This window comes from Carassius carassius, chromosome 24 (assembly GCF_963082965.1).
Source record: "Carassius carassius chromosome 24, fCarCar2.1, whole genome shotgun sequence".
Classification (NCBI taxonomy): Eukaryota; Metazoa; Chordata; class Actinopteri; order Cypriniformes; family Cyprinidae; genus Carassius; species Carassius carassius.
Genome location: NC_081778.1, coordinates 16,839,069 through 16,854,538, shown reverse-complemented (window position 1 = coordinate 16,854,538; position 15,470 = coordinate 16,839,069). Strand labels below are relative to the sequence as shown.

The window sequence follows — 15,470 nt, the reverse complement described above, 5'->3', positions numbered from 1 at the left end:
ACGCAAAGGCGGCGTTTTCAAATATATCCACTCTGGGACCCGGTTTCAAAACATCGGTTTCACTCTTCCAAAACGCCAGATCCGTGTGGACGAAAACGCCTATCAAACGTCATTGGATAGTGCAGGAAGGATGAGGAGGATGAGGCGTGTAATAACAGACCTTCAAAGAATAATAAAGATATTTTTTTTCTGTTCAGTTTTTTGTCTTATTTTTGTTTTTGTACTATTTTATTGTTCTTGTAAATACATAATGTACATTTCTATATTTTGGACTTTTATTTATGTTGCCTAGCAGATTTTTTGTCTTATTTTTGTTCTTGTACTATATTTTTTGTTTTGTACTATTTGATTGATCTTGAGTAAATAAATAATGTACATTTCTACATTTTGGACTTTTATTTATGTTGCCTAGCAGCTATGGATTTTAATTTTAATCTTATAGGTGAACATATAGGTACATATATATGTACCTATATAGGTATATGTATGCACATATATATGTGTACATATATGTGTAATATGCGTGCATATATGTACATATACTGTATGTGTAAATATATATGTGTGCATATATGTACATATATGTACATATAATATAGGAAAACGGACAATTTTATATGTCACATATAAAAAAAAAAACCTATATCAAAACCTATATTGAAACATATATGTTTATATAGGTTTTTTCCATGTGGGTAAACACACATTTACAGATAAGAACACTCACACCAACATATTGTGAGAATACAGATTTAATTCAAATCATTAAAAACCTTTATTGTTAGTTTCAGATACAACACCACTTTACAGATAAACGTTCTGTAAGGACAAGATCATTGTTTTTTGAAAAAGTCATTGCAAATCATAGTGATGCAGGCGACCAAGGTGATGTACTCCTGGAAGTCCACACTGCCATCTTGATTTGCATCCAGATCCTTAAAAATCTTGTCCAGAGCTGTCTTGTCAGTCGATTTCTTTAACAAACACAACACACACAAAAGCATAATCAGAGACTTGGTCAGTACAGTGACATGAATTAAATGACACATATTTACATCAGCATTAGCTTACAATATATTTATTATGAGAATGTATACAAAATAATTTAACTTTTTTTGTAAATAATGTTATTATTTAATTAAAAAAAAAAATATATATATATATATATATATATAAGGCATACATTTTAATACCTGCTTTTTAAATGAAGCATAATGAAAAGAGAAATGATATTTCAACTGGTCAGTTTATGAAACAGTTTTGCAGTGCCTCTCACCCCAAAGATGTCTGCCATCTCTGCTGTGAGCAGATCCTTGAGCTCGCCTTTGCTCAGGGTCTTTTTGTCTCCCTCCTTTCCTGAGTATTTGTAAAAGGCTGAAATCAGCAAAGCCATTCCTTTCTGGATGTCTGTAAAATTAGTGTGTAGAAAACAGGTGTATCATAAACAATAATATTGATAATAATACAACAAAGCCTATTGCTTACAACATTCAAAATTATTAGTAGTGATGTCAAAAGTACAAAATATGAAATGTCATGCCTAGCAATAATACAACCGAACTGGTTACAGCCCTCTGGAGAAGGGACGGTTTTAAGAGCAAGAGGATTATATTCAACACCCTTAACATACCCTCAAGACAGAAGAGAGATCATTTCAACCACCACCAAATGCCTCTTCTTGCTGTCTTCCCACAGAAACTCTTAAACTAGCCTTAAAATGAATAAAATAAATATCAACCAATCAATTAACAGCTGTAAAACATTTAACATATATGCACCCTAAATGAAGGCTGCAATGCTTAAAATACAGCAGTAGAGCAGCAGTCAGATGCATTAGTTAATTTGAACCAGTAACACATCTCAGTAAAAAAATAAAAAGTCTCTTACCAGACATGGTGTTTCCGGAGTTCAAGGCAAACAAGAAGTGCAAAAATTGAGAGCCAATTACGAGAACTGAAGGAACAGATTGAGTATATGCAAATGTCACACCCAAAAATACATTCCTTCCCATCATTCTAACCCTTGACACACATCTACGCACCTGCGTTAACTTTTCTTTGTCATGACTAGTGTCTCTACTATTGTTCATACCCTTACCGTTTAAATTCTTGTTCTTAATTATTGTGTTTTTTTTAAAAAAGAAACAGGTATATTTGGAATCTCTTGTTATTGTGAAATCTGTAACTCAGCTTAAACTAGATCCTAACTGCACACAAACATCCAAAACCTACAGGTGGGCAGTAACTTTTTTTAAAATAATATGAGACAGAGATGAGATTAGAACTGATCAAATGTGGGTTGCATAAACTGCTTTACATTATTATTACAGCATAGCTATCTCATTTTATTTTCCTCATGACTTCATACATTTTTGAAGTTAGTTAAATAAAAACGTTTTATTTGAATCCAAAAAGTTTATAATTTCTAGACAAGTATAGACATGGTCTTAACATAATAGCTGTGTTTATGCAACTGGCCTAGTGTAATTTTTGACATGTAGCTACAGGGCGTTAACATTATTAGATAATGAAATCTCACACTGGACTTAGGTCATTAATCAAAAAAAGATGTCATGAATATACTGCCTTACATTGTGTTGAAATCATAATGGAGCCACTCCAGCAGTCAAAACCAGTCCTGCATGGTTTAAGAGCACAGGGTAATTGTCTAGTATTCTAAGAAATGCTTAAAGCCAATAATAGAGACTATATGTTTTCTTATTGTTGTCATGCATGGTTTTTAAACAAACTAAATGTTTACTGCACTAAATGTTGTGGAGCATCAAAAAAACAACAACAAAAAAGTCATTTTTATTTTGTGAAGTCCATTTTGCAAGAGCATTAACTTTCACTGTATGAACATAAACAGCTAAAATTTTCTTCAAAACATCTTAAAGAAAGGTGCACCATCCCTCTAAGGTATTAAGATCCACACTTTAGTAGATAAAGTACAAATAAAGATAAAGTTCCTTTGATTGTACTGTGCAAGTAACAACATGTTTTACCCCTAAAGAGACTGACAAACAAAACTATAGAAAATACTCCAGAAACCAGAAATACTGAACATATATATATACATTACAGACCAAAAGTTTGGAAACATTACTATTTTTAATGTTTTTTAAAGAAGTTTCTTCTGCTCATCAAGCCTGCATTTATTTGATCAAAAATACAGAAATATTGTGAAATATTATTATATATATAAATATAAATAATTGAAATATTATATATATATATATATATATATATATATATATATATATATATATATATATATATATATATATATATATATATATATATATATATATATGTATATATATGGTCAGTTCCCTTGTGAGTCATTATCCAAAAACATCTATGAGTAAGTAGGACCTCCCTGGCGACACTGGGCGGGATCAGCTTCGGAACCTCAGTGAGGTGGATGGATGAGAACATGAGAGGAGAGGACATGGTGGAAATATTGTTGTGGAGGTTTGAAGGCTGGTTTTGGGCAAATATGCTTGTTGTTGAATAAATGTGTGCAGAATGCATAGAACACACATCTAAACTGAATCACTCATTGTACTTATTGAGTACACTTATTGAGACACACTATCTCTGTTTAAATCTAAATTAAAAACACATCTCTTTCACCAAGCATTCGAATAATGCATCTCATAAATTGTGACTGCAGTTGCATCTGATCAAATGCATTCTTAATCTTTAGCTTGGGTTAATTTTACTTTGTTGGAACAGCAGCTATGCTCATGATGTCTCTATTTGTTTCTCTGTTTTACCAAGGGATTTACATACCGTGGTAACTAGGATTTACACAAGCTCCAGTCTGGATCCAGAAAACTGAGAAGAGATGATGCTGAGCCTCAGAGGACTCCAGATGATGCTAACCCTGAATCAACAAACAGAACTAACAAATATTGCTACAAGTGTGATTGCATCATGTAAATTGCTGTTAATAATGTTCATCGTCCGGCTGACTACATCTTGTATAAATTTTTTCTGTAAATTCCTGTCATATGCGCACAAACTGACAGTCACCACTTATAAGCTACTACTAAATATTGTAGAAACATCATTTTCTGTAAAGTTGCTTTGTAATGATTGTATCATAAAAAGCGCTATACAAATAAACTTGAATTGAATTGAATTGAACTGAACTGAATACTGTGTTGGCATAGCTAGAGGACAGAACATGAACATCATGACATACAACATGAATTTCCCTCCCCTTTCCATGGCTCCGGACAGCTGAGTCACAAATGAGAACTTTAAGCTAAACTGAATCAGCTTAACAGAAGACACATTTTCTCTTTTCTTGTAATAATGAACATTGCATCCATTTGAGTCTTAGTTCTATATACATGTACATGAATTTGTTAAAGCACCTGCTAATTTGCAAAATATCTTAAACTGTCTGTAGTAATAAGGGAGACCAGGTTGTCACACAAGGACATTGACAAAAGGCCTATTTTTATTTTTAGAAATGTCCGATTATTATTATAAATGTATGCAATTTATTCATTACTTAAGTTTTGTTAAAAAGAGAGAAGAAGATAATTTAGTATGCTTGTTATTTAGTATGTTTGTTTCATAAATTATTCCATGTTTCTTAATTTTTTTTAATATTGCTTACAAGCTTACATGTGTGTGTGTGTGTGTGTGTGTGTCACATAGACTGTAAAAAAAGATGGACGACTCGCCTTCGCTCTCTTCCATTGGTCAAAACTGGAGCCGCCAGTTTCCCGATATGGCGCTGACATCTTGGACTTGCGCCTGCACAGATAGCGATCTAGGGACCAGTTCTGCGCAGTAGCTATGCGCAGTAGCAAGCAGGAAGTAAAGCCTTAAAGCCGCGAAATCAACGGCCCCGCCCCTGTGCCCCGCCCTCACTCTCCCTCGCAGAATGCACATACCGTAATCTGCACTGTTTTGGAAGTGGAGTCCTGCTCCTGTGAACTCTGTCTGCTCCGTTCCACTCCAATCTCATTAAAATAAGGTAAATACAATCTCCTCTGTCCTCCGAAGATCATGAAAAAAGCCTGTTGACGCTTCAGTGCCTCCTCCAGAGAGCTGTCAATCACAGCTGTCAATCGCGACGTCACACCACCGTTTTTAGAGCATTAAATAACTATCTAAAAAACAACTTATTTTAAAAACGAACACTTGAATTTACATTGGCTACTGTTTTTTGTCATTAACTACAGTAAATGACAAAAAACAGCTTCGGAAAAAAGATATTTGAAGGGTAATTTAATTGTTTAGTTAGTCTCGCGTCCCATTGAATAACATGGGGAGGCGGGGTTTATGACATATACTATATACCTATACTGGCGGGGTATATACCTATACTTTATGACCACTTTTCAGGGCTTGTGCGGCACGCTTGGGTGTGTCAATGTTTGTAATGAGCACTGTGAATTTTAGGGCCATCAGTGAGACTTTACATCTCTGTGGTAAATTGTATATTTTTTTAAACAAAAAAGAGTTGCCCTAAACTTTCTGACCTTCTAACCTGTATAATATTAATTGAATGAAGCAAGGATTGCGTTGTGTTGATTGTGTGCATGTAATGATGCATCCTACAGGATACGCTTTGTGTTTCGTTATAGCCAGGGGCGTCACTAGGCCCTTTTTAGGGGGGCTTCAGCCCCTAAACTTCTGCCCAGCCCCCCTAAAAAAATATTTGATTAATACATTTTTTATCGCTTCAGTCCCCTTTAAAAAAACTAATTTGAAACGGCGGCAAGCTGCGTCAAGTTTCGGCTCCTCCCCTTATCTGAGTCTGCTTGGATTTAGCGCATTTTTCAATCTTCAGTGGCGCCGAGCAGAGCGAACATCAGAGAGCACAAGGTGTGTGTCGTGTGTGCGTGCATTTATTGATAGATTGCTATGATATTACATCTGCATCGGTGCAGTTCTTTGTCATAAATGCATTGCAGTTTACATAATGTAATGTTACTGGAGCATTGGGAGCAACACGGGACGGTTCGGTTTCTCATCCAATACCAATACGTTTCGCTGCGTTCACCTTCAGCCCTATCACACAGTGTGATAGTTGTTTTTTATTCCTACAAAAATGAAGCGATTAACACCCATGAAAACATACTTTAGAAAACGATGATTTATTTTATTTATTTACTTTTTAAACTTTAAAACATATTATTTTGTATTTTGGCATTACATTATGCAGCCATGCACAGAAATAATTAAAGACACACATCATTATCTGAAAGCACTAGATGGCCCAGAGAGAGAACATCATTATTATTTTGGAGTTTTTTTTGTTTTGTATTAATAAATATAGTTTTGTATTAAGAAATAATGAATCAGGAGGAGTGTAGGCTACATACATATATAGAGCTCGGGCGTAGATGTCATGGAATGGTGCATTGTGGGTAACGGCGGTCATTTTAGAGGCAACGCAAAGCCGGTTTGTAATAAGATAATAGCCGGTCTCCAGAAAAAGTTATAGAAAGTGACAAAAAAAGTTGCCTATACCTATACGGACAAACTTAATAATGAAGCAAAACAACGCTACTTAAAAAAAAGAGGTTGTAGGCGGAATCGATCCCTATGAACAGATGAAAGTTTACCAAGCCTCAGTTTCCCTGATAATTTCTCCTACCGGGTCTGTGGAGTGAGCGCTTACACCTCCGATCAATTAAAAAATTTAAAGTCACTGGAGGCTCACCTGCAGGTCACAAATGGATCTGCAAATTAAACGTGGAGAAAACAATCGTTCTCACTAAGGAAATGTTAACATTAACCAAGCATCAGTGGTGACACACACACACTTCTCAGATTCTGCGAGCTATGAAGCTTGTCTATGCGGGTTTGTTACACTTCAGGAGTAATTACTCACCTGTCATATGTGCAAAAATCCACTGTTTTCATCCGGTAGTTCTGTAATCTGGTATATTGACGAACATTCAACTCAGACACAACACACCGTTTACCAAAACAAGACGCTTAACTTCCTATTTTGAAGTTCGTTCCAGTTTTTTTATTTATTTATTTTTAAACAAGTTGTTCAAATTTGTAAATACAGTCAGCACAAAAATATCAAAAAGCAAATTAAGTTCAGGATTGGGTCAAAAGAAATTTTTTAAACAAAAAATACAGGAACTAAACTGACTCCCTTACTGGCCAAAAACTAGAGAAAACGTAATGTGTGTGTGTGTGTGTGAGAGAGAGAAAGAGAGAGACCATACACAACATGTCTCATCATAACTATGTATTATAATATTATCGAAGGTGATGGTTTTCCTCCGTACAGTGGCGATCCAAGCCATCTGATGCCTCTTGGTGATTTCAGACACCTTGTGTTTTTTTTCCAAGTAGGAAAATGATGAAAACTAATATGATTCACGAGGCATTTGCCCTGTCGATCATGAGACCGATTACAGCAGTTCACAATACAGCAATACTGAACCATTTTCCCAAAAATAATCAAAATTAATGACCAAATGACCAACATTACCTAATGCGTACTATACAGTTCATCTACATCCGTACCGCGATTCCCACAATGCATTGCAACGTGACGCAACGATCCCGATCTCTATTAGAGTAAGAGTAAAAGGGATTTGTGATTTTCTTTTAAGTACTTGATTTATAGAAGTGGCAAATTGATAATTCATGTTGTTATTTTTAATAAATAGAAATAAATATAGAACAGATTAATCATATTGCCAATAGACAGTTACATTAATACACGTTTAGCTGGTTAGTTAAATGATTTGAAATTAAATAGATTTTCACGGGGTGACTTGGTGAATAACCAACCGTATTGTTGATTACAAAGGCTAAAAAGCTTAAAAAATAAAATAATTTATATTTCATTGTTGATGGACTTAGTTACCTAGCTTTCCTGGTAGCTTTGTCTGAGAAAATGATTCATAAATCAACCTATCAGTTGACCCTATGTTTACTTTCTTCACTGACAGACAAAAATAAAAAGCCAATATCAGTCAAAGCTCAGCTTTACGAGGGAAAAGACAGAGCAAGATAAAAACCAAGAGAAAAAGAGTGTGATACTGATGAGGTAAGAAAAAAAACAGCTGCCCGCACATGGTTTTAAAGCTATTGTCATCCAATTTTTTTGGCCTTCAAAACATCTTAAAATGCACATATGTAGATCAGAGAAATCAAAATTTTCTCAGGGGAGCATGCCCCCCAACCCCCCTAAATACCTCACATTCGGTACCTCAGTGATTATAAATGTGCCATATGCATGTTACTGGATGAATGAATGAAACTAGTTAATAATGAGCATTAGAGCATAAACTAATTTTTTTTTTTTTTTTTACATCATACCCTCATTGGGGGCTGAGCCCCCCTAAAATGAAAATCCTAGAATCGCCCCTGGTTATAGCACTTTTATACTTCTGTTGCTTAAGTGGAAAATTCACATGCCATCACTGGCCGTCACCACTCATATTTTTTACATTCTTTTTGTTTCGATATGTTTCTTTCTATCGCACCCCCTTTCTCTCTCTTTCAGTGGGCTGATAAAAGATAATGTTTTCCGGGTGCAAGCCTTATTTCCACTCTGGCATGGAAAACTTTAAAAAGGAAATCTTTCAGCTTTCAGCTGCTTGTCCTTGGACTGTTTTCTATATGCTCTTGTGTGCTTCCAGAATATTTTCTCTGCTCTTGAAGTGAAGCCTAATTAAGTTTTGTAACCGAAATGTTGCATTACAATCAGATTGAGGCGGACAGAACAGTGGATACATTGACACATAAGCTATATCTATCTAAATAAAAAAGTAATAATAGTATAGTATATATAGTTATAGTATAGTATATATTTAATGACAAGCTATTTAGCTGGATTTTTGTCCTGCCACCCACTATCCCATTTGACCCCAAACAAATGAAATTATTTCAGAATTCATCACTCTTATCTAAAATTCTACTTCTGACTCCAAACACACTATTAAGACAACAGCTAAAAAATAATGTGAGTGATGTGTCTGTGAGTGTGAATTGTCTGTCTGTTGTAAGGTTTATTATGTACCACTTGTCGTGCCACTTCACCTACACAGTGGCTACTGGCTGTATTAACTAAGACCAGTCAATCATACAGATCTTTTGCTAAACCTACCACAATCCATTTAAAAATTTCCACAGGATGTATAGTTTTTTTCTTGTCTTGCTTTAATGTTTATTGTTTATTTGTTATCTGGAGAAGAGGAAAAGCAGCGCAAAAGTGGTGGGTTGCAGAAGGACTGTGGACATTAGCCAGTTCCGTATCATCTCACTGCTCAGTGTTGAAGGGAAGATTTTCTTCAACATCGTAGCTAAGCGATTGACCGAGTTCTTCCTCAAGAATGGGTATATAGACACTTCTGTCCAGAAAGGTGGCATCCCGGGCACACCAGGGTGTTGAGATGCAAGGGAGAACAAGGGAGACCTAGTGGTGAGGTGGCTAGATCTGATGCTCAATGCCCTACAAAAAGGTCTTTGAAACCATGGAGAGGCACCAGGTCCCAGCCATGGTAAGAGAACTCATCCTGGACTATTACAGCGATTTCAGCCTGAGAGCCTCCACAGGATCTATAACATCAGACTGGCACAGACTGGAGGTGGGAATCGTCACAGGGTGCACCTCCTAAGTGATCCTGTTTGCTCTGGCAATTAATATGTTGGTGAAGTGATGTCATTTAAACCAGCAAAATCAAGATCCTTGGTCTTGAAAAACGGCAGAGTGGTGGACAAGTTTCGATTCTCCATTGCAGGAACACCAATTCCTACCATCTGCGAGAAGCCAATCAAGAGCTTGGGGAAGTTCTTTGATGGCAGCCTCAGGGACACAGCCTCCATAAAGAGCACTTGTGAGTAGCTGGAAGGATGGCTCAAGGACGTTGACAAGTCAGGCCTTCCAGGAAAATTCAAGAATTTTCAAGAATTTATCAACATGGGATTCTGCCAAGGATACTGTGGCCATTGCTCCTCTATGAGTTTCCAATCACTACAATCTCAGATCTGGAAAGAAGAGTTAGAGGCTACCTGAGGAGATGGTTAGGACTGCCAAGTAGCATGAGCAGCATTGCCCTATATGGGAACTCTGGCGAGCTTACACTCCCCTTAAAATCCATTCGGGAGGAGTTCAAAGTCTCACATGCAAGAAAGGTGCTGCAAATCTGCGAGTCATCAGACCCCATGGTCTCCAGAGCATGGGTAGCAGTCAGGACCGGCAAGAAGTGGAGAGCAGAGGCTGCAATGGATCAAGCAGAATCATGGCTACGTCATGGAGTCCTAGTGGGAACAGTGGCCAGAGGAAGGGCTGGACTAGGAACTATACCACCCCCGTGTTTTGACAAGGCTTGGGGGAAGGAGAGGAGGTAATTGATCTGTATTAAAGTATTAAGTTCCTAGTCCAGGCAGTCTACAACGTCCTTCCCACTCCATCCAATCTGCACTGCTGGGGCTTGGCTGATACACCGGCATGCCCACTCTGCCAGAGGAAGGGGACCCAGTTGCTCCCAAAAAGATCTGGGGGAAGGCTTATACCGATGGTGTCCTGACCAGGTGCTCAAGACCAATGCAGAGAGCATATGTAGTGCCATCATGAGCTGTCGAAGATCTAAACCTTGGAAGCAAACCACCTATTTCATCAGAGCTGGGGTAGAAACCGAAAAACAAACATCTAGAGCAACATCAGGGTTTCTCAACAGTGCACAGGACTGGCAGCTGTCAGTGGATGTGGGTAGTCAATTCGAAATCCTGCAGCATGTCGCCAAAACCACTCTTAGGCCTGACATTGTCCTGGTGTCAGAGGCAATGAAGAGTCTCGTCATGCTGGAGCTTACAGTGCCGTGAGAAGAGTGCATGGAGGAGGCCTTTAAGCAGAAGAAGGAGAACTACAACAGTTTAGTCAGCGACTGCCACAGGAAAGGCTGGAAGGCTAGGTGCGCTTACCAGTGGAAGTTGGATGCAGAGGCTTTGCAGGACAGTCTCTCTGCAGAGCTTATACTGCACTCAGCATTACTGGAGAGAAGATAATCTTTAATGGCACAGAGGCAGCAGAAAAAGCCTCTTGGTGGCACTGGTTAAAGAGAGCAGATCCGTGGTCGAGCACTGCTAGAGCACAAGCTGATGCCAGATCAACCTCAGCTGGGTCACCTGTGCGAGGGTGTCTGATGTTCGAAAGACCCAAAACACCTGATGACCACTGGTAATATCACTGATGATGTGCCCTAGCTTTGCATCAGAAGATGTATCTTTACAATTGTTTAGTGTGGAAGTTAGTACAGGGCACAGTTCAAATGAATCTCTACGAAACATTTATGCAGATATTTATTTAAGTTTACAATGTTCTCAACTTCAAAGTTTACTGCATCAGTTCAGGTAGTAATATCTGTGCATATTTTACTGTTGTAGGACCTACATTCGGAAGTTGCTGTCTATTGTATTTGTTCCTGAATCAACAGAAATACAGGTTCCTTGTGCAAAATGATCATGTAATCAGTAGGCCATTGCATTGTCTGCAAAATGAAGATGTGTCAGGCTCCTCTGAGATTAAAGCCCTGGGTTCTCTGTTAGTGTTATCATTTACCTCCACTCAAATCCATGTTCATGTGAGAAGCCTGCAGTCAGTGTTTGACCGATATTACCTCATACTTTTTCAATGCATCTTTGAAGCCATATATTACAACAATTCTCATATTACAGTTGTTGCAGCAGTTGTATGTCGCTTTGCTAAACAAATGTAAATGTGTATTGCAATTTGCAAACTATATTTATTGCCTCTGAAAGTATATTATTTTATGCGTCTGATTTCATTCTTTAATTTTCAAGTTGAACAGTTGAACAGTTGAAGCTGTCACCACATCACCACACCCAAATCATGCCACATAGCAATAAACAAGAGAATAATTACAGGGTGGGACAGAAACATGTAGATCCGGAATTCAGTAACTGCATTTGAGCTCTGAATGCTGTGCACTTCCTGATTTAAATGACTGATTTATGGAAATGCGCCCAAGAAAATTATTCAATGCAAGATATTATGTATCTGAATAGACAACAAATGAGTCACAACTAGCCCATATTTGAAAGCAGTTTCAAGTCCTATGGAAGCACATGGGTAGCGAAATTCAATTTGCAATGTAATATGCAAAATGACAATGCAATATGTAAAATGGCAATGCATTTCTGTATTTACATTTTCCAATACATTTGTGCAAAAGTACCCCCCCTCCCAGGAGCGTCACCTGGCGCTCTAGGAAGGGGCCTACCTGGATGCCGCCGGAAGTCCTCAATCAACGAGCGGTCCAGAATGTCCCGGGACGGCACCCAACACCTCTCCTCTGGACCATACCCCTCCCAGTCCACAAGATACTGAAACCCCCTGCCGCGGCGCCGCTCATCGAGTAATCTCTTAACCGTATAGGTAGGAGATCCATCCACAAGACGAGGGGGTGGGGGGATGGGGCGACTGCAAGCAGGATTAAGGGGGAAAGAGAACACAGGCTTGACCCTGGAAACATGAAACACCGGGTGAACCCGACCAAGAGTAGGAGGGAGCTTGAGCCTGATTGCCACCAGACTAAGCACCTTGGTGATGCGGAAATGCCCAATGAATCTGGGTGCCAGCTTACGAGAAGGCGCCCGGAGAGGCAGATCCTTGGTAGAGAGCCAAACCCGTTGACCACACACATAGGCAGGAGGAGAGGTCCGGCGACGATCAGCTGCAGCCTTGGTTCTGCCAGAGGTTTGGACCAAAATCCTCCTGACTTTCTCCCAGGTGCGACGGCAGTGCTGGACGAAAGCCAGGGCGGATGGAACCGCTGCGTTGGGTTCCTGTGATGGGAACAGAGGTGGATTATAACCAACAGCACACTCAAAAGGGGACATACCTGACGCGGCCGCAGGAAGGGTGTTATGAACGTATTCTGCCCAGGAGAGCTGCTGACACCAGGAACTCGGATTGTTGGATGCTAGACAGCGGAGCATTCTTCCTAGATCCTGGTAGGCCCGCTCACACTGCCCATTGGTCTGAGGATGAAAACCAGAAGACAGACTTGCAGAGGCCCCAATCTGTCTACAAAATTCCCTCCAGAACCGGGAGACGAACTGGGGACCCCTATCTGAAACCACATCTACCGGTAACCCGTGGAGACGGAAGACGTGATCCACCACCAGTTGGGTGGTCTCCCGGGCGGAGGGCAGCTTGGGCAGGGGAATAAAATGAACCGCTTTGGAAAAGCGATCCACCACCGTGAGAACTACAGTGTTTCCCTTCGACGGAGGAAGCCCAGAGACGAAATCAAGGGCAATGTGTGTTCTTAGATCCCGGCCGGTACGAGAGGGTGAAGTTGAATCTGGCAAAGAAGAGCGGGAGTCAGGGACCGGCCACTGGGCAACAGCTTCAATCTTAGCGGGATCAGGCTTGATCCCCTCAGTAGAAATAATGTGGCCAAGGAACGTAACTGACTCAGCATGGAATTCGCACTTCTCCGCCTTGACAAACAACTGGTTCTCTAGTAACCGCTGGAGAACCCGTCTGACATGCTGGGTGTGTAATTGGAGAGAAGAGGAGAAAATCAAAATATCATCCAAATACACAAAGACAAATTGATTAATCATGTCACCCAACACGCTGTTGACGAGTCCCTGGAAAACAGCTGGAGCATTGGTAAGACCAAACGGAAGAACCAAGTACTCGTAGTGTCCCGAAGGGGTGTTAAATGCCGTCTTCCACTCATCCCCCTCCCGAATGCGCACCAAGTGGTAGGCGTTGCGCAGGTCTAACTTGGTGAAGACCCGAGCTCCCTGCAATAATTCAAAAGCAGAAGACATTAAAGGTTGGGGGTACCTGTTCTTGATAGTAATGTCATTCAAACCTCTGTAATCAATACAGGGGCACAGGGAGCCGTCCTTCTTCTGAACAAAGAAAAACCCTGCACCAGCGGGAGAGTAGGAATGGCGGATGAGCCCAGCCTGAAGTGACTCACGTATGTACTTGTCCATGGCCTCTCTTTCAGGACCTGAAAGGGAATATAAACGACCCCTAGGCGGAGAAGAGCCCGGGAGGATATCAATGGCACAGTCGTAGGGGCGATGCGGAGGTAGCGAGGTGGCCCGGGCCTTACTGAAGACCGCCCGAAGATCATGGTACTCCATGTCAGGTCAGAGAGATCCTCCTGAGGAACACAAGACACAGAGACAGGACGAAAAACAGCACCCAAACATGACACGTGACAAGACTGACTCCAGGCTAAAACAGAATTACCGACCCAATCAATGTGGGGATTGTGCTTGTGCAACCATGGGTGTCCCAGAACTAAAGGAGCCTTAGGGGAATCAATAATAAAAAGTTCAATCTGCTCATGATGGCTGCCAGCAATCTGAAGATCTATCTTGGGAGTGACGTGGGTGATTGTGGTAAGGGGACGACCAGCTAATGACCATGCTGATACGGGACTAACCAAAGGAAGAAGCGGTATTCTCCAACGTTGAGCAGAGGCAGCATCAAGGAAGTTCCCCTCAGCCCCTGAGTCCACAAGGGCGAGTCCAGTGTGTGAATGACTCTGGAAGGAGAATTGGAACGGCAGCTGAGTGCGTGTTGCAGAAGAGCTTGAGCTGAGAACCGTGCCCACCAGGACTCTCCGCCTCACTGGTGGACCCTGGCCCTTTAACGGGCACTGAAGGGCGAAGTGGCCTCCCTTGCCGCAGTATAGACACGCCCCCGATGACAGACGCTCCTGCTTCTGCCGTGGTGTAAGCCGTAGACGACCCAACTGCATGGGCTCCTCCTCCGAGGGCTGTCGGCTGGTTGAACTGGCTGAAGAGGTTTCTAGGTGGCGCCACGGGGCGGGTGTTTGCCGTTGTTTGCGGCGCCGGCTGAGACGACCCTCAATACGGAGCGCAAGATGAATGAGTTGATCCAATTCCCACGGGAGCTCTATGGCCGCGAGTTCATCAGAAATGGCGAAATCCAACCCTTCAAGAAAACGACATTCCAGCCGCATGCCGCAGCTAAAGTCTGGAACTGGATGGCATAATCAGTGACGGAGCTCCTCCCCTGAGACAGTCGTGATAACTGAGCCGCCGCCTCGTCCCCCTGAGCAGAGCGATCAAACAATTTGGCCATCTCTTGACTGAAATCCGCGAAGGTGGCACAACAGGAAGCCCGCGATCTCCATACGGTGATTCCCCATTCGCGGGCACGGCCCGAGAGGAGTGTAAGGACGTAAGCCACCTTGGTCTCTTCATTTGCGTAACGCCGGGGCTGCAGCTGAAAACACCAGCGAGCATTGGGAGAGAAACGCTTGACAGGCATTAGGATCGCCATCGTAGACTGGCGGGTTGTTGTCATGGGGCTCGGACTCGTGTGACATACCGGTGTGAGGAACGGGCCCCCGGCTCGTTGCCTCTCGCTGAAGATCGTCCACCCATGTGAGGAGTTCGGAGACTCGGGCACTGAGAACATCCACATCCAGCGCGGTGGTGTTGAGCTGGGTG

At 41.1% G+C, this 15,470-nt stretch overlaps 1 protein-coding gene across 2 annotated transcripts; it reads right to left on the bottom strand.

Annotated features, from left to right (window-relative positions):
- Positions 1–736: 736 nt before the first annotated feature.
- Positions 737–1,989, bottom strand: LOC132103627 (ictacalcin-like). 2 transcript variants are annotated; one of them, XM_059508720.1, is made up of 3 exons: positions 1,888–1,989; positions 1,277–1,407; positions 737–974 (listed from the first exon to the last, which is right to left on the bottom strand). In XM_059508720.1, the coding sequence occupies exons 1-3, from the start codon at positions 1,892–1,894 to the stop codon at positions 834–836; spliced, it is 279 nt and encodes a 92-aa protein (XP_059364703.1). In that variant the 5' UTR covers positions 1,895–1,989; the 3' UTR covers positions 737–833. The 2 variants fall into 2 exon arrangements, with proteins under 2 accessions (XP_059364703.1, XP_059364704.1); XM_059508721.1 differs by lacking the exon at positions 1,888–1,989 and adding an exon at positions 1,631–1,729.
- Positions 1,990–15,470: the final 13,481 nt, after the last annotated feature.

What these genes read in the sequence shown, in the direction of transcription:
- LOC132103627 (XM_059508720.1), bottom strand. An exon ending in AGATGGCAGACATCTTTGGG is followed by an intron (nt 975 to 1,276) that starts GTGAGAGGCACT and finishes TGTTTGTTAAAG; the next exon opens with AAATCGACTGACAAGACAGC.